Source organism: Capra hircus, chromosome 6 (assembly GCF_001704415.2).
Source record: "Capra hircus breed San Clemente chromosome 6, ASM170441v1, whole genome shotgun sequence".
Lineage (NCBI taxonomy): Eukaryota > Metazoa > Chordata > Mammalia > Artiodactyla > Bovidae > Capra > Capra hircus.
In genome coordinates this window covers 116084565-116105502 of record NC_030813.1, presented here as the reverse complement: position 1 = coordinate 116105502, position 20938 = coordinate 116084565, and the positions used below count along the sequence as shown (strand labels likewise).

The window sequence follows — 20938 nt, the reverse complement described above, 5'->3', positions numbered from 1 at the left end:
TGCTTTTTCCATGATCCAGCGGATGTTGGCAATTTGATCTCTGGTTCCTCTGCCTTTTCTAAAACCAGCTTGAACATCAGGATTAGTCACATTGCTGAGCCTTGAGAATTTGAGCATTACTGCATGTAGATGAGTGCAATTGTGCGTAGTTTGAGCATTCTTGCATTGTTTCTTTGGATTGGAATGAAAATGACCTTTACAGTCTGTGGCACTGCTGAGTTTTCCAAATTTGCTGGCATATTGAGTGCAGCACTTTCACAGCATCATCTTTCAGGATTAGAAAGAGCTCAACTGGAATTCCATCACCTCCACTAGCTTTGTTCATAGTGATGCTTTCTAAGGCCCCCTTGACTTCACATTCCAGGATGTCTGGCTCTAGGTGAGTAATCACACCATCGTGATTATCTGGGTCATGAAGATCTTTTTGTAGAGTTCTTCTGTGTATTCTTGCCACCTCTTCTTAATATCTTCTGCTTCTGTTAGGTCCAGACCATTTCTGTCCTTTATCGAGCCCATCTTTGCATGAAATGTTCCCTTGGTATCTCTAAATTTTCTTGAAGAGATCTCTATTGTTTTCCTCTATTTCTTTGCATTGATCGCTGAAGAAGGCTTTCTTCTCTCTCACTGCTACTCTTTGGAACTCTGCATTCAGATGCTTATATCTTTCCTTTTCTCCTTTGCTTTTCGCCTCTCTTCTTTTCACAGCTATTTGTAAGGCCTCCCCAGACAGCCATTTTGCTTTTTTGCATTTCTTTTCCATGGGGATGGTCTTGATCCCTGTCTCCTGTACAATGTCACGAACCTCATTCCATAGTTCATCAGGCACTCTATCAGATCTAGGCCTTTAAATCTATTTCTCACTTCCAGTGTATAATCATAAGGGATTTGATTTAGGTCATACCTGAATGGTCTAGCAGTTTTCTCTACTTTTTTCGATTCAAGTCTGAATTTGGTAATAAGGAGTTCATGATCTGAGCCACAGTCAGCTCCTGGTCTTGTTTTTGTTGACTGTATAGAGCTTCTCCATCTTTGGCTGCAAAGAATATAATCAGTCTGATTTCGGTGTTGACCATCTGGTGATGTCCATGTGTAGAGTCTTCTCTTGTGTTGTTGGAAGAGGATGTTTGCTATGACCAGTGCATTTTCTTGGCAAAACTCTATTAGTCTTTGCCCTGCTTCATTCTGCATTCCAAGGCCAAATTTGCCTGTTACTCCAGGTGTTTCTTGACTTCCTACTTTTGCATTCCAGTCCCCTATAATGAAAAGGACATCTTTTTTGGGTGTTAGTTCTAAAAGGTCTTGTAGGTCTTCATAAAACTGTTCAACTTCAGATTCTTCAGTGTTACTGGTTGGGGCATAGACTTGGGTTACCGTGATATTGAATGGTTTGCCTTAGAGAAGAACAGAGATCATTCTGTCGTTTTTGAGATTGCATCCGAGTACTGCATTTTGGACTCTCTTGTTGACTATGATGGCTACTCCATTTCTTCTGAGGGATTCCTGCCCGCAGTAGTAGATATAATGGTCCTCTGAGTTAAATTCACCCATTCCAGTCCATTTTAGTTTGCTGATTCCTAGAATGTCGACGTTCACTCTTGCCATCTCCTGTTTGACCACTTCCAATTTGCCTTGATTCGTGGACCTGACATTCCAGGTTCCTATGCAATATTGTTCTTTACAGCATTGGACCTTGCTTCTATCACCAGTCACATCCACAGCTGGGTATTGTTTTTGCTTTGGCTCCATCCCTTCATTCTTTCTGGAGTTATTTCTCCACTGATCTCCAGTAGCATATCGGGCACCTACTGACTTGGGGAGTTCCTCTTTCAGTATCCTATCATTTTGCCTTTTCCTACTGTTCATGGGGTTCTCAAGGCAAGAATACTGAAGTGGTTTGCCATCCCCTTCTCCAGTGGACCACATTCTGTCAGCATTGCGTTACCTATCTGTAATATTTCAATCAGATGAGTGAAAGATGAGGATTTCATTTTCCAGATGACACTGGCATCTGGCCCTAAAACAGCCGTGAACTTTTCATACCATTAGCTACCCAGCCAGCGTTTGTGCTCGCCCAGTGGTCTCTAAGTAGCTCTGCGTGCTGTGTTTCTGCAGTTTGGTTGAATCGGGATCCGCACAGGCCTCAGGGCGGCCCCGCACCCGGGCTGGTGTGATGCGCCTCTCCACGGCTCAGGGCGGCCCTGCACCCGGGCTGGTGTGATGTGTCTCTCCAGTTTTCTTGTGTCTTCTCTCCCTCTGTGTCTTTTCTCGCCGTCATTTTTTCATTGTTGGCAGACCAGGGTTTCCCCGTGGGATTTCTCTTTCTTGTCTTTTAACATGTTCTCTCTCATCTGTTTCTTCTGTACTGAGACCCAGGGGCCTGATCCGCTTCAGGCTAGAGTTTGGGAGTGCAAGCCTGGTTCATAGTCGTCCGGCATGCCTTAGCTCTGGAAGCGGGGTATCGGCTGTCCTTGTCCTAGTCAGGAAACACATGAGACCTGGTTGTAATGCTTGGTTGTTCACCTTTTCTATGGTATTTGAATTGTTTCTGTGGTTTCATAGGTTGAATCTTCTCTGTCTTTCATACTTGTCACATTAGAATCCATTTTCAATCTCTTCATTTTTCAGTTTAAAAGAATTTCCTTTTTTTATCTTGTTTTTAAACAGACTTAAGACATTATCTATTGCACTTATTTACTTTTGTATATTGCCAGTTTCTTGTTGACTATGAGGAATACCCCTCATAGTCAACAAAGGAGTCTGAAATGCAGTACCTGGGTACAATCTCAAAAATGACAGAATGATCTCGATTCGTTTCCAAGGCAAACCATTTAATATCACAGTAATCCAAGTCTGTGCCCCAGCCACTAATGCCGAAGACGCTGAAGTTGAACAGGTCTATGATGACCTGCAAGACCTTCTACAACTAACACCCCCAAAACATATCCTTTTCATCACAGGGGACTGGAATGCAAAAGTAGGAAGTCAGGAGATACCTGGAGTAACAGGCAAGTTTCGCCTTGGAGTACAAAATGGAGGAGGACTACCAGTTTTGCCAAGAGAACACACTGGTCATAGCAAGCACCCTCTTCCAACAACACAAGACACAACTCTACACACGGACATCACCAGACGGTCGATGCTGAAATCAGATTGATTATATTCTTTGCAGCCAAAGATGGAGAAGCTCTATAGGCAGCAAAAACAAGACTGGGAGCTGACATGGCTCTGATCATGAACTCCTTACTGCCAGATTCAGGCTTATATTGAAGATAGTAGGAAATACTGCGAGGCCACTCAGGTGTGACCCAAATCAAATCCCTTAGGATTGTACAGTGGGGGTGACAGATAGATTCAAGGGTTAGGTCTGACAGAACATCTGAAGAACCATGGATGGAGGCTTGTGACATTGTATAGGAGGCAGTGAACAAGACCATCTCCAAGAAAAAGACACACAACAAGGCTAAATGGTTGTCTGAGGAGGCCTTACAAACAGCTGAGAAAAGAAGAGGAAGGCAAAGGAGGAAAGGAAAGATATATCCATCCGAATGCAGAGTTCCAAAGAACAGCAAGGAGAGATAAGAAAGCCTTCCTCAGCGATCAGTGCAAAGAAATAGAGGAAAACAATAGAATGGGAAAGACTAGAGATCTCTTCAAGAAAATTAGAGATACCAAGGGAACGTTTCATGCAAAGATGGGCTCGATAAAGGACAGAAATGGTCTGGACCTAACAGAAGCAGAAGATATTAAGAAGAGGTGGCAAGAATACACAGAAGAACTCTACAAAAAAGATCTTCATGACCCAGATAACCATGATGGTGTGATCACTCACCTAGAGCCAGACATCCTGGAATGTGAAGTCAAGTGGGCCTTCGGCAGCATCACTACAAACAAATCTAGTGGAGGTGATGGAATTCCAGTTGAGCTATTGCAAATCCTAAAAGATGATGCTGTGAAAGTGCTGCACTCAATATGCCAACAAATCTCTAAAATTCAGCAGTGGCCACAAGACTGGAAAAGATCAGTTTTCATTTCAATCCCAAAGAAGGGCAATGCCAAAGAATGTTAAGACTACTGCACAATTGCATCATCTCACACACTAGCAAAGTAATGGTCAAAATTCTCCAAGCAAGGTTTCAACAGTACGTGAACCCAGAACTTCCAGATGTTTGAAATGGATTTAGAAAAGGCAGGGGAACCCGAGATCAAATTGCCAACATCTGTTGGATCATAGAAAAGGCAAGAAAGTTCCAGAAAAACATCTACTTCTGCTCTATTGACTATGCCAAAGCCTTTGACTGTGTGGATCACAACAAACTGTGGAAATTCTGAAAGAGATGGGAATACCAGACCACCTTCCTTACCGGCCTCCTGAGAAACCTGTGTGCAGGTCAAGAAGCAACAGAACTGGACATGGAACAACAGACTGGTTCCAGATTGGGATAGGAGTACGTCAAGGCTGTATATTGTCACCCTGCTTGTTTAACTTGTATGCAGGGTACATCATCTGAAATGCTCGACTGGATGAAGCTCAAGTTGGAATCAAGATTTCTGGAAGAAATATCAGTAAGCTCAGATATGCAGATGACACCACCCTTATGGCAGAAAGCAAAGAGGAACTAAAGAGCCTCTTGATGAAGCTGAAAGAGGAGAGTGAAAATTCTGGCTTAAAACTCAACATTTAAAAAACGAAGATCATGGCATCTGGTCCCATCACTTCATGGGAAATAGATGGGGAAACAATGAAAACAGTGAGAGACTATTTTGGGGAGGCTCCAAAATCGGTGTAGATTTTGATTGCAGCCATGAAATTAAAAGACACTTGCTCCTTGGAAGAAAAGCTATGACCAACCTGGACAGCACATTAAAAACCAGAGACATACATTACTTTTCTGACAAAGGTCCATCTCGTCAAAGCTCTGGTTTTTCCAGTAGTCATGTGTGGATGTGAGAGTTGGACCATAAAGAAAGCTAAGCACTGAAGAATTGATGCTTTTGAACTGTGGTGTTGGAGAAGACTCTTAAGAGTCCCTTGGACAGTAAAATCAAACCAGTCAATCCTGAAGGAAATCAGTCCTGAATATTCATTGGAAGGACTGATGCTAAAGCTGAAGCTCCAGTCCTTTGGCCACCTGATGTGAAGAACGGACTCCTTGAAAAAGACCCTGATGATCGGAAAGATTGAAGGCGGGAGGAGAAGGAAACGACAGAGGATGAGATGGTTGGATGGCATCACCAACTCAATGGACATGAGTTTGAGCAAGTTCCAGGAGTTGGTGATGGACAGGGAAGCCTGGCATGCTTCAGTCCATGGGGTCGCAAAGAGTCAGACACAGCTGAGGGACTGAACTGAACTGATTGCCAGTTTAGTTTTTATTTCAGAAATGGTTTTTTGGTTTTACTTTGCTTTCCTGAATTCTTTTGTCTATTTATCAAGTTTTTCTTTTATTAAGTCACCTAATCTCTTACATATTTCTAACTGAGCTCTTCATTCTCATGCTAAGTCACTTCAGTCGTGTCTGACTCTCTGGACTATAGCCCTCCAGGCTCCTCTGTCCATAGGGTTCTCCAGGCAAGAATATTGAAGTGGAATGCCATGCCCACCTCCAGGGGATCTTATCGACCAAGGGATCAAACCTGTGTCTAGCAGGCGGGTTCTTTACCACCATAACTTCTATCATTTTCTTGATTTTTCTTAGCTCGTTCACAGTCTGCTTTGTTGGAGCTTCCTTTCCAATACCTGACGTTCTCCCTGGTGTGGGCCCTGTCCTGGTAGCCTCAGTTTATTAGTTATAAGAGTTTGTAGGGAACAGTCCCCAGACCATTCCAGTGCTGTCAGACCTTTCCCAGGGGTTTTCAAAAATATTTGTTGATAAGAACCCTTAATTTTGGAATACTAGAGCTTTGAAAGGCAAACAGAATGAAATCGTGTGGCTGGGTCAGTGTTGGCAGACACGGTTATATGAAGTCCTGGCAGCTGACGGGTGGCAGGCAGTCGGAGTGCTGGCTGATTTGCTGTCCCCCAGAGTTCCGAATCTGTCAACACGGGTGACGCCCAGCTAGCAGAGAAATAGCGACGATGCTGGCTGCTTGGGCAAATAGAAACCTCTTAGACTGCTGTGATTTAAATATGCCAGAAAGCATAATACTTAGTGTGATGTGATCTAAGGCTACAATTTTATTTAAAGACCAGCTCTTTGTCTTTGTAAAGCACACTTCGAAATGTTGTAGTAACTTCAGAGAGCGATCCCTCAGGATTGCCGGACTTGTCTCTTAATTTCAGTCCCCCCATCCTTTTATTACTCCCACTCCAGGTCCAAAGGACTCTGGTACTAAAATATATTAGGAAATATCACTTTTTTTTTTTTTTTTAAGAAGCACCTTCAAGATTTCTCTGGTGGTCTACTGGTTAAGACTCCAAGCTTCCAACACAGGGGCATGGGTTTGTTATGTGGTCAGGGAACTAAGACCCCACATGCGGCGCAGCACGGCCAAAAAAACAAAATAAAAATTTAAAAAGTGCATTCATGTGTGTCCCACGGCTACTTCCAGTAATCTTTTCTCCCAGTTTTCAGACAAGAAGACTACCAGGTGCGGGGTGATGGGGCCTCTCAGGCTCAAAGCGGCCTTGCACCGAATTTCTTTGCGCACGTCACGTGCAGCACAGCAGCTGTTTTGCAGGGTTCCTCCCAGCAGGGCCCTGCACAGATCACCCCACGCCTCCTCCTCCTTTCTTGAGACTCGGGAAACTGAGACCCCAGTGCCGGGTCAGGGAGGCTGCCCCGCAGGTGGTGGAGGAGGGGAGACTTGGGAAGAGTGAAAGGGGGGAGATGCGTGGTTGAAAAGAGGCACATGGGAAAGAGAGAGGGTCCAGGGCAGGGAGGAAAGTGAGGTGAGGCGGCACGGGCGGGCTGAGGCTTCCGGCTGCCGTCTGGTCAGCACCACTGAGAGTTAGTTTGGGATGGATTCCCCATGGAGACTGGCTGTGTGGGACCTGGCTGGTGGAGACCACTCTTACCAAAGGCTCAGCATTCTTCAGGAGTGACAGCGTCACTTGTTGCTTAGCTCTGTGATAGGAGGGGATGGTAGGACTGTAACTGCTAATGCGAACCTTGTTGGTGTTGTCCAGTTGCTCAGTTGTGTCTGACTCTTTGCAGCTCCATGGACTGCAGCGCAGGAAGCCAGGCCTCCCTGTCCATCACCGTCTCCTGGAGCTGGCTCAAACTCCTGTCCATCGAGTCAGTGATGCCGTCCAACCATCTCACCCTCTGCTCTCCCCTTCTCCTCCTGCCTTCAATCTTCCCAGCATCAGAGTCTTTTCCGATGAGCTGACTTTTTGCATCAGGTGGCCAAAATATTGGAGCTTCAGCATCAGTCCTTCCAATAAATATTCAGGCTTGATTTATTTTAGGAATGACTGGTTTGATCTTCTTGCTGTCCAAGGGTTTCTAAAGAGTATTCTCCAACACCACAGTTCAAAAGCATCAATTCTTCAGTGCTCAGCCTTCTTTAAGGGCCAACTCTCACATCCATACATGACTACTGGAAAGCTATAGCTTTGACTATGTGGACCTTTGCTGGCAAATTTATGTTTCTGCTTTTTAATGCACTGTCTAGGTTTGTCATAGCTTTTCTTCCAAAGAGCAAGCATCTTTTTAAAAATTTCCCTGGCTGCAGTCACTATCTGCAGTGATTTTGGAGCCCAAGAAAATAAAATCCCTCTCTGTTTCCATTGTTTCCCCATCTATTTCCCATAAATTGATGGGACTGGATTCCATAATCTTCACTTTTGAATGTTGAGCTTTAAGCCAGCTTTTTCACTGTCCTCTTTCACTTTCATCAAGAGGCTCTTTAGCTCCTCTTCGCCGTCTGCCATAAGGGTGGTGTCACCTGCATATCTGAGGTTATTGGTATATCTCCCAGCAATCTTGAATCCAGCGTGTGCTGCATCCAGCCTGCATGTGCTCTGCATATAAGTTAAATAAGCAGGGTGACAGTATGCAGCCTCGTCATGCTCCTTTCCCAATTTTGAGTCAGTCCATTGTTCCATGGCAGGGGAGAGTACTTGTTTTTCCTAGCATGACTGACTGACCTTTCCCTCTGCAGTTGCTGACTTTGTAGGGCTAGATCCCAGAATTGCTGCGTGGCTCATAGATCCGACTGATGCCGCACCCTCTTTTGAAGATTTAGTGGCAAAGTACCTGGGAAACCCCACCACACTTGCAGTCAACAGCACGGATGGAAGTTCCTCCAGAAAGACTGTGGTGAGTTGTTATGGACCTTAATACAACCCTAATTTTCCTCTAAGAACTTTTTCTACTTCATGGAAAGCCCACTAGTGAAAAGAGCATTTCCAACATCCACTTTTACTTGCTTGGCAGAAATGCCTTCTGGTAGAGGATGCTGAATAAGGGTGGATGACTTCTCTCCCTCTGTGAAGCTGTCCCTGGGAGATGCCATTCACGGCCTGATTCTCCTAAATGTGTCCTTGGTGTCAGAGGGTCACCCGCTCTGTGAGCGGACAGCTGCTTGTTGAAATCCTTTGCTCTGGAGGCTTGGCCCCCATGGTGAAGGCCTGGGGCGGCCAGTCCTCGGTCCCCGTGGGGAGAGTCAGAGAGGCTGCTCAGGTTTGTCTCTCCAGGCCCCTCTCTCTTGTTGGGAACCATTGTCTGCAGAAGCAAGGGTGCGTGCAGCCCTGGAACCCTGCCCGGAGCCCGGGGCGAGGGGCACCTGATGTGCTGCACCACAGGGCCAGGAGGCAGCCAAGCCGGAGCAGCGCCCGCGCCCTCAGCCGCTCTGTCCGGGCTCCCCGGCTCTCCGTTAACAAGCGCAGTTCAAAGCACGGCTGGAAGGCCAGGCAGGCGGCCACGCGAGCCAGCCCTGCACGCCGGGCTGAGCTCAGGACGCCGTGCGGGGCATTTGACCCTACAGACCCGCTTGGCGGGGTGGAGTCGGGGATCTGTGTTGGGTAGAGGCTTGGGTGGAGTCGGGGATCTGTGTCTCGTAGAGGCTTGGGTGGAGTCGGGGATCTGTGTTGGGTAGAGGCTTGGGGTTGGAAACAGAGACCCTCGCTCTCCCTGAGCCTAAATGGATTTGTCCGAGGAGTGTGGGGCAGCTGAGACTCAGAGGGAACGCAGGGCGGGCTTGTCTAAAAGGGATTTGTCAGGGGAGTGTGGGGCAGGTGGGACTCAGAGGGAAGGCAGGGCGGGCTCGGGAAGCAGCAGCCAGGCAGCTCTGAGGACCCAGGCGGCAGGAGCCCGCGGCCCCGGGCCAGCCGTGAGCCGTGGCCTTCCCTCCATGCGTGACTTTGGCCCGAGATCCGCAGCTTCCGTGCTCAGAGTCTCCTTTCTACCTCTGCGCCACATGTTTGCCCCTTGGCAGGGCAGCAGGGCGTGGAGATGAGCAGCGTCCAAGGCCCATGCTGCTGGGCGCTGCTTCCCCAGACAGAGGCTGGGGCACTGCCGCTGGGGGAAAGAGTGGCCCCCGGGGTGTGGTTCCCCGGGGTGCTCAGCCCCGTTCACGGAGGACGCCGGTGCCCAGGGCTCGTGTCTGCCCCTCGCCCAAGGTCAAGTCGAGGCCAGAGTGCAGCCTGCATTCCTGACTCTCAAGGGGCGTTTTTCCTGGTGCACACATGTACACACATGTGCACACATGTGCAACTTAGAGGTGGGAGTGGCTTCAGGAGCAAAACACTCAGAGGAGGTGCTTCCTCCCTGATGGAAGCCAGGGAGGCCCAGCCGCGCGGCCCAGGCACCCTGAGTGCCCTGGCTTACGGTTCCCCTGGGAGGCTCTGCCCAAGGCCTCGTCCACACTCGGCAGAAAGGAGGCGGCCTGGGAGGGACTCGAGCTTGTCCAGCGGCGTATCTGTCGTGGGAGCACGTGGTGAGGGCGGGGCGAGGAGGGCCCTCTGCTCTGCAGGGTCCGGGGACACAGCGTGAGACGCAGGAGCGGGAGAGCACGGAAACTGAGGATGGGTCCCGCGGGGCGGCGAGACCGCGTTGGAGAGAAAGACGATGACCTCCTCCTGGAGGAGAGCAGGTGCGGCCGGCTGGGCTGCCGGGGCCTGAACACCGCCACGGGGCTTGAGCTGGTCCTGGGGAGGCCGCGCAGGCCAGTGCTGTGCGGCAGGCAGCATGTTCAGGCGGTGGGCCGGCCATGTGCTGGGCACAGCCGAGACACGGGCATGGACGTGCCCGAGGCTCCGGCAGAGCCAGACCCGGGGGCTGCACGACCACTTCAGGGTGCGTCATGGGGAGGGGTCTCTGACGCTGCGTCTGGGCACCCAGAGTCCTCGGGCCGTGTGGCAGAGAGGGGTGCAGTGGGGACGCCAGGCCTCTGGGAGGGAGCGGCTGTTGGACTGCGTGCCGGGGCTGAAGCTCCCCCGACCCTCGTTCCGGACTCTGGTTGGTCCACCTCCCAGCGGCTCTGTGCATGTCTGGGGCAAGGGTGGGTGGCAAGTGTGGAGGCCGAGACCAGGAGACCAAGTCCTGTTGTCTCTCCCACTGCGTGATCTTTGCCCTGGACCACTTAGCTTCTCTGTGGCTCATTCCCTGTAAAATGAGGGCAGTGGGGGTGGAGGGAAAGTAAGAAAGCAGTAGGGATCTTGAGCTTGCTCAAGAAGAATATTCCGTGGTATGGGGCTGCTCTTCTTGGGGTGATGGGTCACAGCACCAGGGTGCAGTCTCTGTGGAAAAGCTGTGGCTTCCTAGAGCGTGACAAGCGTCGCTCCCAAACGTTCCTAACTGTTCATTCTTTTGCTTTTTTGAAGAATCAGACTGTCCGTGCGAACCTGAGGGTGCTCCACAGACTGACGATGCACCTCTGCTCCCAGCTGCAGGCAAGGCGCTTCGTGGTAGCTTCACTGCCTTAGGGGCTGGCCTTCGTCCAGGCGCACAGGAAGCACGTCCCCGAGGGCAGGAGACGGGAACCTGGGCGTCACTCACTGGAGGACTCTACAGATGATGAGACCTGACTTTTTAAATGTCCTCTATAGGTTGACAACAATTGTAACATTGTTTTTAAAAAAGATTCTGATTCAGTTGGAACATTTCCAACGCTGCAATTAACGTAAAAGCTAAGTTCATTTCAGCTCAGCTCAGAGGCTCATTAGGAAGCAGAGGTCATTTGAAGGACTAGTCAGGAAGGGTTGAATGAAGGGACCAGGCACCACAGCAAGGGCAGGAGTCGGGGCCAGCACGGGACAGAGCGCCTGGGCGGACAGGCAGTGGCCGGCAGCTTCTCCACCCCTGGCACTGAAGGGCAGGCTCTTACCGGGGCCCCGGAAAGGCAGTGTCCTGCAGGGGCCGCTTCCCTCTCCTCCTGCCCTCAAATGGGCAAAGCCAGCTTGAGAGCAGAGAAGGAACCCAGCTGATGTGGCCCAGAGGGCTTCAGCCCTTCCTCCTGTTCTGAAATTAAAGTGGGAAACTTAAACCACAAATACCTAAATCACACTGTAAAATGAGAAAGATGAAAGGAAAGTGGGGACGGAACCTGCCCTACCAGATATTTCCGAATATTCCCATTTGGGCTGGGTATTAATATTGATCATAAGATAGGATACTTGACGGAAATAGGAGTTTTAACCACGTCACCCAGGAGAGCTGCTCAGTGAGATTAAGCGGGCTGTGCAGTGAATGCGGGCAGAAGTTACCGGTTCCAAAGTAAGACGATGTCGTTTCTTCCCCTGAAACAGGTTTGTGGTTTATGGCAGCTCTTCCGGACTTTGGAGCTTCCTCTGATACCGATTTTGGCAGGTAAGCTACCGGGAAGGTGAGGCAGCCCTCTTTCCAGAGTTCTCTGTTCTGTCTGGGACGCCGGTCTTCTCGTGACTTAGTTTGGGGTGGGCGGTGCCTCATATGGGCGCCTAGGAGCGGCAAACCCTTAGCTTCCCCTTCGTCCTCTGTGACGAGAGGATGTGGCGTGCGCCGCCTCCTGGTCTAGAAGGACGCTGGCGTCGGGGTCACGTGGGAGCCCCTCTGAGCTGCCTGTTCTGCAGGCGCCCTGGCCAAGGGGCCAGCGCCCTCCTGACTCCCGCACCCCCGAGAGCAGCAGCGGGGAGAGGGCCTGTCTGCAAGTTTCCCGTCAGCAGCTGTCCTGGTCCTGGAGTGCTGGACCCTCACACTTTGTGAGAAGCCCCTGGAAGGGCTGTTTTGGGCCCCCCGCTGTCCTTGCTTTTAGCCTCCAGCCCATGGTGTCCTGCTGGGCACCTGGGAGAGCAGGGCCTCGCACACAGCGCTGGAGCCCAGCGGCCGGGCCGCCTCCCCACCCGCGGTGTCCCCACACACACCGCCGCTGCCGTGGGCTCCCGTGCCGACGCCGGGGGACGCTGCTAAGCCTGCACTGTCCTCGTGGTCTGTGTCAGGGGGGGAGGCTTGCTCCTGGCCCTGCAGTCTTTCTCAGAAATGACTCGCTGCTGCTGCTAAGTCGCTTCAGTCATGTCCGACTCTAATGCGGTACAAACGGTATCTGCTTTGGTGTTTGAATCACAGTGATGGAAAGCCACCGCATTCGGGTGAACAAGGAGGAGATGGAGCGGACGTCAGCGCTTCTCGGGGTGAGCGCATCTGTCAGGCTGCCCGCGGGTGCTGGCCCTTCCCTGCCTGGTGGGCAGCTCCCAGCCAGCCCTGAGTGACTGGCCTTTTCTTCCTCACTCGGCCCAGCCTGGGGCACTGTCGCCCCATCTGACTCCTGCAGGGGATACCACACTTGGAAAGAGCTGAAGCAAGACCATAGCTGGTGCCCGCCCCATGTGGACGTGTGCTGGTTTAGAGAGCATCACTCCTTAGTGAGTGAGGGCAGGTCATGGGTTTCTTGGATACTTTTAAAAAGCAAAAGCAAAGTTTTCTAACTGTAAAAAATAGAGGGATGCATAAAGATGAAAAGGATGAGTTAAGGGTTCCACTTAAGTTATTTTAAAGTTAATATTTTAAAGAAAACTCCAGAATGACCATCACCCAAGTCAAAGCTGAGAAGGCCCAGAAACCCTGCTGGCCCTTCCCTGTCAGAGCCCCCTTCCTGACTTGGCAGTCCTTCAGCTGTCGAGATCCTTTACAGTTTTCCATTTAGAAGCTTGACAGTATAGTCGCTTTCTCTCAGAAGGAGCTGTGGGTTAGCCATCGTGTCTGGCTTCTCTCCCCGTCTCAGCTCCTAGTCCGTGCCCCTTTAGCCGTCGTGTCCGGCCTCTCTCTCCCCATGTCTCAGCTTCCGGTCCGTGCCCCTTTAGCTGTTATGTCTGGCTTCTCTCCTCGTCTCAGCTTCCGGTCCGTGCCCCTTTGGCCGTCGTGTCCGGCCTCTCTCCCCGTCTCAGCTTCTGGTCCGTGCCCCTTTAGCCGTCGTGTCTGGCCTCTCTCTCCCTGTGCCCCTTGGGTCTTAGCACTCCACTGCATGCTCCACCCCAGTGTGATGGCAGCAGAGTTGTGTCTGGCATCACAGGCCGTGCTGTGTCCCTGAGCATGTCTCCTGGGGCCGTGGGCACATGCCCCCCGGGTCCGAGGCGCCCTGAACTGCTGGCGCAGCTTCGTCAGACAACACTGAATCGCTTTCCAAAGCCGCAGCTGCATGAAGGGCCTGACCTGCACTTCCTCCCCGGCACGGGTCCCCCGGACTCAGTGAAGACGCAGTGGTATCTCATTATGATGTTGGTTCCTCGTGTCCTGATTACTGGGGAGGGTGAATAGCTTTCATTTCCCTGTTGGCTGTGTGGAGTTTCTCCTTGGTAAGGGATCTGCTCAGCATTCTTACCCATCTGTGTATTGAGGGTTCTGGCTTCCACTTTCTGATTTATAGAACATCGAGATGTATTCTGGTTACAAGCCTGTTTCCCATACCTTCATCCTCTATGTCTTACCATTTCACTCTCTTAATGTCTTTTGATCAATGGACTCCTTAATTTTTAATTTTATCAATCTTTTTCTTTATGGTTAGTGCTTTTTTGCATCCTGTTTAAGGAATCTTTCCTTTTATCGAGTTCATGAAGTCTTCCATTACGCTTGAAGTTATTTTCATTAGCCTTTGCATTTAGGTTTATAAACCTGGAACTGATTTTTTTCTCTTTATGTACTTTTTTAATTGAGAAGGAAATAGCATGCAATGAATAACAGACATCTTTTTAAATTTATTGTGATAAAATACACTTAACATAAAACTTACCATCCAAACTGATTATATCTGCAGAAGTGAAGTGTTAGTCATTCAGTTGTGCCCAACTCTTTGCAACCCCATGGACTATAGTCCACCAAGCTCCTCTGTCCATGACATTCTCCAGGCAAGAATATTAGAGCGAGTAACCATTCCCTTCTTCCGGGGGATCTTCCCAACCCAGGAACGGAGCCCGGATCTCCTGCATGGCAGGCAGGTTCTTTACCCTCTGAGCCACCAGGGAAGCTCTGTAACTGCAGAGTGCGATGGTAGGAAGCGTCCGTCTTGTTCTGCAGCCATCACCAGCTTCCGTCTCCATCACTGTCTTCGTCTCGTAAAACTAACACCTGCAGCTAGTACACAGTTGCTTGCCGTTCTCCCCCCTCCCAGCTTCCGGCAGCCACCACTGCTCTTTGTCTGTCTGTGATTTTGTGGACTCTAAGTCCTTCACGTATGTGGAGTCATAGCCTGCTTGTCTTTCAGTGGCCGGCTCGTTTCACTTAGTGTGTCCACGGGTTCATCCATGCTGTGGCGTGCTGGGGAATCCCCTTCCTTTTGGAGGCTGATTCTCCACTGTACGTGCCTGCCACCTTCTTACTATCTATCCACCTGTAGAGGGATGCAGCCTAGGTGGCTTCCGTACTTTATGTCTCTCTTTATGCCAGTGGAGAATGGAAGCGACTTAGCTGTTATTAGCTATTGTAAATGTGGGCTCTGAAAATAGGTGTACAAATACCCCTTTAAGATCCTGCTTTCAGTTCTTTTGGACATATTCCCAGAAGTGAATTGCTGAATCTTACGGTAATTCTGTTTCTAATTCTTTGAGGAGCCGCCATGGTTTCTCCAAAGCCCCTGTACCATTTTACGTTCCCACAACAGCGCGTAAGGGCTGCGGTTTCCCACATCCTCGCCAACAGATACTGTTTTCCGCTCGTTACTTTCTTTGACAGTAGCCATCCTAACGGGTGTGAGGTGGCATCTCGCTGTAGTTTCGGTTTGCATCCCACCAATGATGAGTGATGCTTAAAATCTTCTAATGTGCTTACTGGCCGTTTGTACATCTTCTTTGAGAAATAATGTCTATTCAAGGCCTTTGCCCATTTTTGGATTGGATTTTTTTCTTATTGTTTAGTTTTGGATATTAATTTTGTATATTTTTGGATATTAATCCTGTATCAACATGATTTTCATATATATTTGGATATTAATCTGTATATATTTTGGATATTAATCCTGTATCAACATGATTTTCATATTTTTTCTCCCATTCCGTGGATGGCCTTTTTACTCTGTTGATACTGTTTTTTAAAGTTAAACACTTCTACCTAATCATTATTTTTTAATTTATTTATTTTTAATTGGAGGATCAGTGCTTTACGATGTTGTGTTGGTTTCTGCCATATACCAACGTGAATCAGCCAGAGGTGTACCTGAGTCCCCTCCCTCTTGAACCTCCTCCCCACCTCCCACCCCAGTACTGTCTTTTGATGCACAAAATTTTTAATTTTCATAAAGTCTAATTTAAAATATCTTTCTTTTCTTACCTGTTCCTTTGGTGCCATATCTAAGTGATCCTTGCCAAATCCAACGCTGTTAGACTTTTGTCCAGCTTTCTTCTTAGAGTTTTATTATTTAAGGTCTTTATTTAGGTCCTTGACCAATTTTGAGTTAATTTTTGTGTATGATGTTAAGTGAGGATCCAGATTCATTTTTATGCATTGGATACCCAGTTTTCCCAGCACCATTTATTGACAAGACTGTCCTATCTCCACTGAATGGTCTTAGCACCTTGTCAGAATCATTTGACCATATATGCAAGGGCTTTTTGCATTTCTTTTCCATGGGGATGGTTTTCATCCCTGTCTCCTGTACAGTGTCATGAACCTCCATCCATAGTTCATCAGGCACTCTATCCATCGGATCTAGTCCCTTAAATCTATTTCTTACTTCCACTGTATAATCATAAGGGATTTGATTTAGGTCATACCTGAATGGTCTAGTGGTTTTCTCTACTTTCTTCAATTTAAGTCTGAATTTGGCAATAAGGAGTTCATGATCTGAGCCACAGTCAGCTCCCAGTCTTGTTTTTGCTGACTGTATAGAGCTTCTATACAGTCTGCTTTCGGTGTTGACCATCTGGTGATGTCTATGTGTAAAGTCTTCTCTTGTGTTGTTGGAAGAGGGTGTTTGCTATGACCAGTGCGTACGCTTGGCAGAACTCTATTAGCCTTTGCCCTGCTTCATTCTGTATTCCAAGGCCAAATTTGCCCGTTACCTCAGGTGTTTCTTGACTTCCTACTTTTGCATTCCAGTCCTCTATAATGAAAAGGATATCTTTTTGGGTGTTCTAAAAGGTTTGTAGGTCTTAAGAGAACTATTCAACTTCAGCTTCTTCAGCGTTACTGGTCAGGGCATAGGCTTGGATTCCTGTGATATTGAATGGTTTGCCTTGGAAACGAACAGAGATCATTCTGTCGTTTTTGAGGTTGCATCCAAGTACTGCATTTTGGAATCTTCTGTCGACCATGATGGCTACTCCATTTCTTCTGAGGGATTCCTGCCCGCAGTAGTAGATATAATTGTCATCTGGGTTAAATTCACCCATTCCAGTCCATTTTAGTTTGCTGATTCCTAGAATGTCGACATTCACTCTTGCCATCTCTTGTTTGGCCACTTCCAATTTGCCTTGATTCATGGACCTGACATTCCAGGTTCCTATGCAATATTGCTCTTTACAGCATCAGACCTTGCTTCTGTCACCAGTCACATCCACAGCTGGGTATTGTTTTTGCTTTGGCTCCATCCCTTCATTCTTTCTGGAGTTATTTCTCCACTGATCTCCAATAGCATATTGGGCACCTACCGACCTGGGGAGTTCCTCTTTCAGTATCCTATCATCTTGTCTTTCATACTGCTTTTCATACGAAAAGCAAAGGAGAAAAGGAAAGATATAAGCATCTGAATGCAGAGTTCCAAAGAGTAGCAGGGAGAGAGAAGAAAGCCCTCCTCAGCGATCAATGTGAAGAAATAGAGGGAAAGAACAGAATGGGAAAGACTAGGGATCTCTTCAAGAAAATTAGAGACACCAAGGGAACATTTCATGCAAAGATGGGCTCGATAAAGGACAGAAATGGTCTGGACCTAACAGAAGCAAAAGGTATTAAGAAGAGGTGGCAAGAATACACAGAAGAACTGTTCAAAAAAGATCTTCACGACCAAGATAATCACGATGGTGTGATCACTCACCTAGAGCCAGACATCCTGGAATGTGAAGTCAGTGGGCCTTAGAAAGCATCACTACTAACAAAGCTAGTGGAGGTGATGGAATTCCAGTGGAGCTATTTCAAATCCTGAAAGATGATGCTATGAAAGTGCTGCACTCAATATGCCAGCAAATTTGGAAAACTCAGCAGTGGCCACAGGACCGGAAAAGGTCAGTTTTCATTCCAATCCCAAAGAAAGGCAATGCCAAAGAATGCTCAAACTACTGCACAATTGCACTCATCTCACATGCTAGTAAAGTCATGCTCAAAATTCTCCAAGCCAGGCTTCAGCAATACGTGAACCGTGAACTCCCTGATGTTCAAGCTGGTTTTAGAAAAGGCAGAGGAACCGGAGATCAAATTGCCAACATCCGCTGGATCATGGAAAAAGCAAGAGAGTTCCAGAAAAACATCTGTTTCTGCTTTATTGACTATGCCAAAGCCTTTGACTGTGTGGATCACAATAAACTGTGGAAAATTCTGAAAGAGATGGGAATACCAGACCACCTGACCTGCCTCTTGAGAAATCTGTATGCAGGCCAGGAAGCAACAGTTAGAACTGGACATGGAACAACAGACTGGTTCCAAATAGGAAAAGGAGTATGTCAAGGCTGTATATTGTCACCCTGCTTATTTAACTTCTATGCAGAGTACATCATGAGAAACGCTGGACTGGAAGAAACACAAGCTGGAATCAAGATTGCCGGGAGAAATATCAATAATCTCAGATATGCAGATGACACCACCCTTATGGCAGAAAGTGAAGAGGAACTAAAAAGCCTGTTGATGAAAGTGAAAGAGGAGAGTGAAAAAGTTTCCTTAAAGCTCAACATTCAGAAAACAAAGATTGTGGCATCTGGTCGCATCATTTCATGGGAAATAGATGGTGAAACAGTGGAAACAGTGTCAGACTTTATTTTTTGCGCTCCAAAATCACTGCAGATGGTGATTGCAGCCATGAAATTAAAAGACTCTTACTCCTTGGAAGGAAAGTTATGATCAATCTAGATAGCATATTAAAAAGCAGAGACATTACTTTGCCAACAAAGGCCCATCTAGTCAAGACTATGGTTTTTCCAGTGGTCATATATGAATGTGAGAGTTGGACTGTGAAGAAGGCTGAGCGCCAAAGAATTGATGCTTTGAACTGTGGTGTTGGAGAAGACTTCTGGACTCTTGGAGTCCCTTGGACTGCAAGGAGATGCAACCAGTCCATTCTAAAGATCAGTCCTGGGTGTTCATTGGAAGGACTGATGCTGAAGCTGAAACTCCAATACTTTGGCCACCTCATGTGAAGAGTTGACTCATTGGAAAAGACTGATGCTGGGAGGGATTGGGGGCAGGAGGAGAAGAGGATGACAGAGGATGAGATGGCTGGATGGCATCACCAACTCGATGGACATGAGTATGAGTGAACTCTGGGAGTCAGTGATGGACAGGGAGGCCTGGTGTGCTGCAATTCATGAGGTCTCAAAGATTTGGACACGACTGAGCGACTGAACTGAACTGAACTGCAAGGGTTTATTTCTGTGCTCACTATTTTATGAGTATGTTTGGTTTGTATGTCTACTTTATGCCAATGGAAAATGGAAAGCATGCTCAATTGTGTCTGACTCTGAACCCCACAGACTGTAGCCCAGCAGGCTCCTCTGTCCATGGAGTTTTCCTGGCAAGAGTACTGGAGTGGGCTGCCTTTCCTTCTCCAGGGGATCTTCCTGACCCAGGGACCAAAGCCTCATTTCCTGCATCTTCCACAATGCTCGCTGTTCTGAGCTACCAAGCCTCTTTATGGCAACACCACGGTTTTTATTACTGTGACCATGTAGTAAGTTTTAAAAGCAGGAAGTGTGGGTCATGCGATTTTGTTCTTCTTGGTCAAGATTGTTTTGGCTACTTGGTGTTCCTTGAGACTCCATATGAATTTTAGGGTGGATTTTTCTATTTCTGAAAAAATTGTCTTTAGAATTTTGGCAGGGGTTGCATTGAATCTGTAGATCACTTTGACGACCTCTTAATATGCTGCCTTCCAATCCGGGAGCATGAGACGAGTTTCCACTTATTTCCATCGTTTTGGGTTTCTTTCAGCAGTGTTTAGTGGGAAAGGATCTCCTGCCAGTGCAGGGGACGTGGGTGTGACCCCTGGATGGGGAATATTCCCTGGAGAAGGACATGGCAACCTGCTACAGCACGCTTGCCTGGGAAGGCCCATGGACAGAGCAGCCTGGTGGGGCTGCAGCCCACAGGGTTGCAACGAGTCAGACACGACTTAGCGCCTAAACAACAACCACCTGCTGTAGCTTCCACCGTGTAAGCGTCTCTCCTTGGTCAGGTTAATTCCTGCACATTTTACGCTTTTCGATACTGGCGTGAATGGAATTGCTTTTGTAGTTGCCATTTCACGTTGTGTGTAGAAATGAAACTGACGTTTGTGTTGACGTTATATCCTGCTATTGTGCTGCGTTCAGAAAGTTCTAACCATTTTCCGGTGGAATCTTTAGGATTTTTCTGCGTATGAAATCATGTCATCTGCAACCAAGGATAATTTTACTTCTTCCTTTCCAATCTGGATGCCTTTTATTTCTTTTTCTTGCCTAATTGCCCTGGCTAGAATTTCTACACCATGTTGCATAGAAGTGGTGAGAGCAAACATCCTTGCCTTTTTCCTGACCTTAGGGAACTCTTTCATCCTTTCGCCACTGAATATGATGCTTGCTGTGAGTTTTTAATCTTTGACTTATTATATTGAGATATTCTTGTTCCATTCCTAGTTTTCTGAGTGTTTTTTATCATAAAAGGGTTTTTATCAAAAAAGCTTTTATCACAGTGTCAAACGCTTTTTTTTGCATTGTTTTAAATGATCATGGAACCCCCCCCCATTCATTCTGTTTTTGTGGCATATTATATTGATTAATTTTCATATGTTGAACCATCCTTGCATTCCAGGAATAAATTCCACCTGGTCATGGTGTATAATGCTTGCAATATACTGCTGAATTCTGCTTGCTAGCCATTTGTTGAGGAATTTTGTATCAGTGTTTATAAAGGCTGTTGCTCTGTGGACTTCTTGTAGTGTTTGTCTGGCTTTGATATCAGGATAATTGCTGGCCTCAAAGTGAGTTGGGAAATGTCGCTTTCTCTTCAATTTGGGGGGAAAATTTTGAGAAGGATTGGATTAGGTCTTCTATAAATGTTTGGTAGAATTTACCACTGAAGCCATTGCATCCAGGGCTTTGTTTATTGGAAGATTTTTTATTTGATTTCCGCTCCTTACTAACTATAGCTCCATTTTTCTATTTCTCCATGATTTAGTCTTGGCAGGTTTTGTGTTTCTACGGATTTGTTCCATCTAGGTTCTCCAATCTGCTGGTGTACAGCTGTTCATAGTGCTCTCTGATAATCCTGTTTATTTCTGTAAAATTGGTAGTAATGTTTTCACCTAAATTTCTGATTTTTGTAATCTGAGCCTCCTGTGTCTTCTGGGTCTAGCTGGCTAAAGGTTTGTCAATTTTGTTGGTCTTTTTAAAGAGCCGAATCTTGGTCTC

At 47.5% G+C, this 20938-nt stretch overlaps 1 protein-coding gene across 1 annotated transcript in view; it reads left to right on the top strand.

Annotated features, from left to right (window-relative positions):
- Positions 1–20938, top strand: part of POLN (DNA polymerase nu) — a 52440-nt gene that overhangs the window by 19957 nt on the left and 11545 nt on the right. The window contains exons 4-7 of the mRNA XM_018049930.1: positions 8104–8261; positions 10766–10834; positions 11690–11750; positions 12486–12550. Of these exons, the coding sequence (XP_017905419.1) occupies positions 8104–8261; positions 10766–10834; positions 11690–11750; positions 12486–12550 (353 nt within the window). The remainder of the gene's footprint in view (positions 1–8103; positions 8262–10765; positions 10835–11689; positions 11751–12485; positions 12551–20938) is intronic.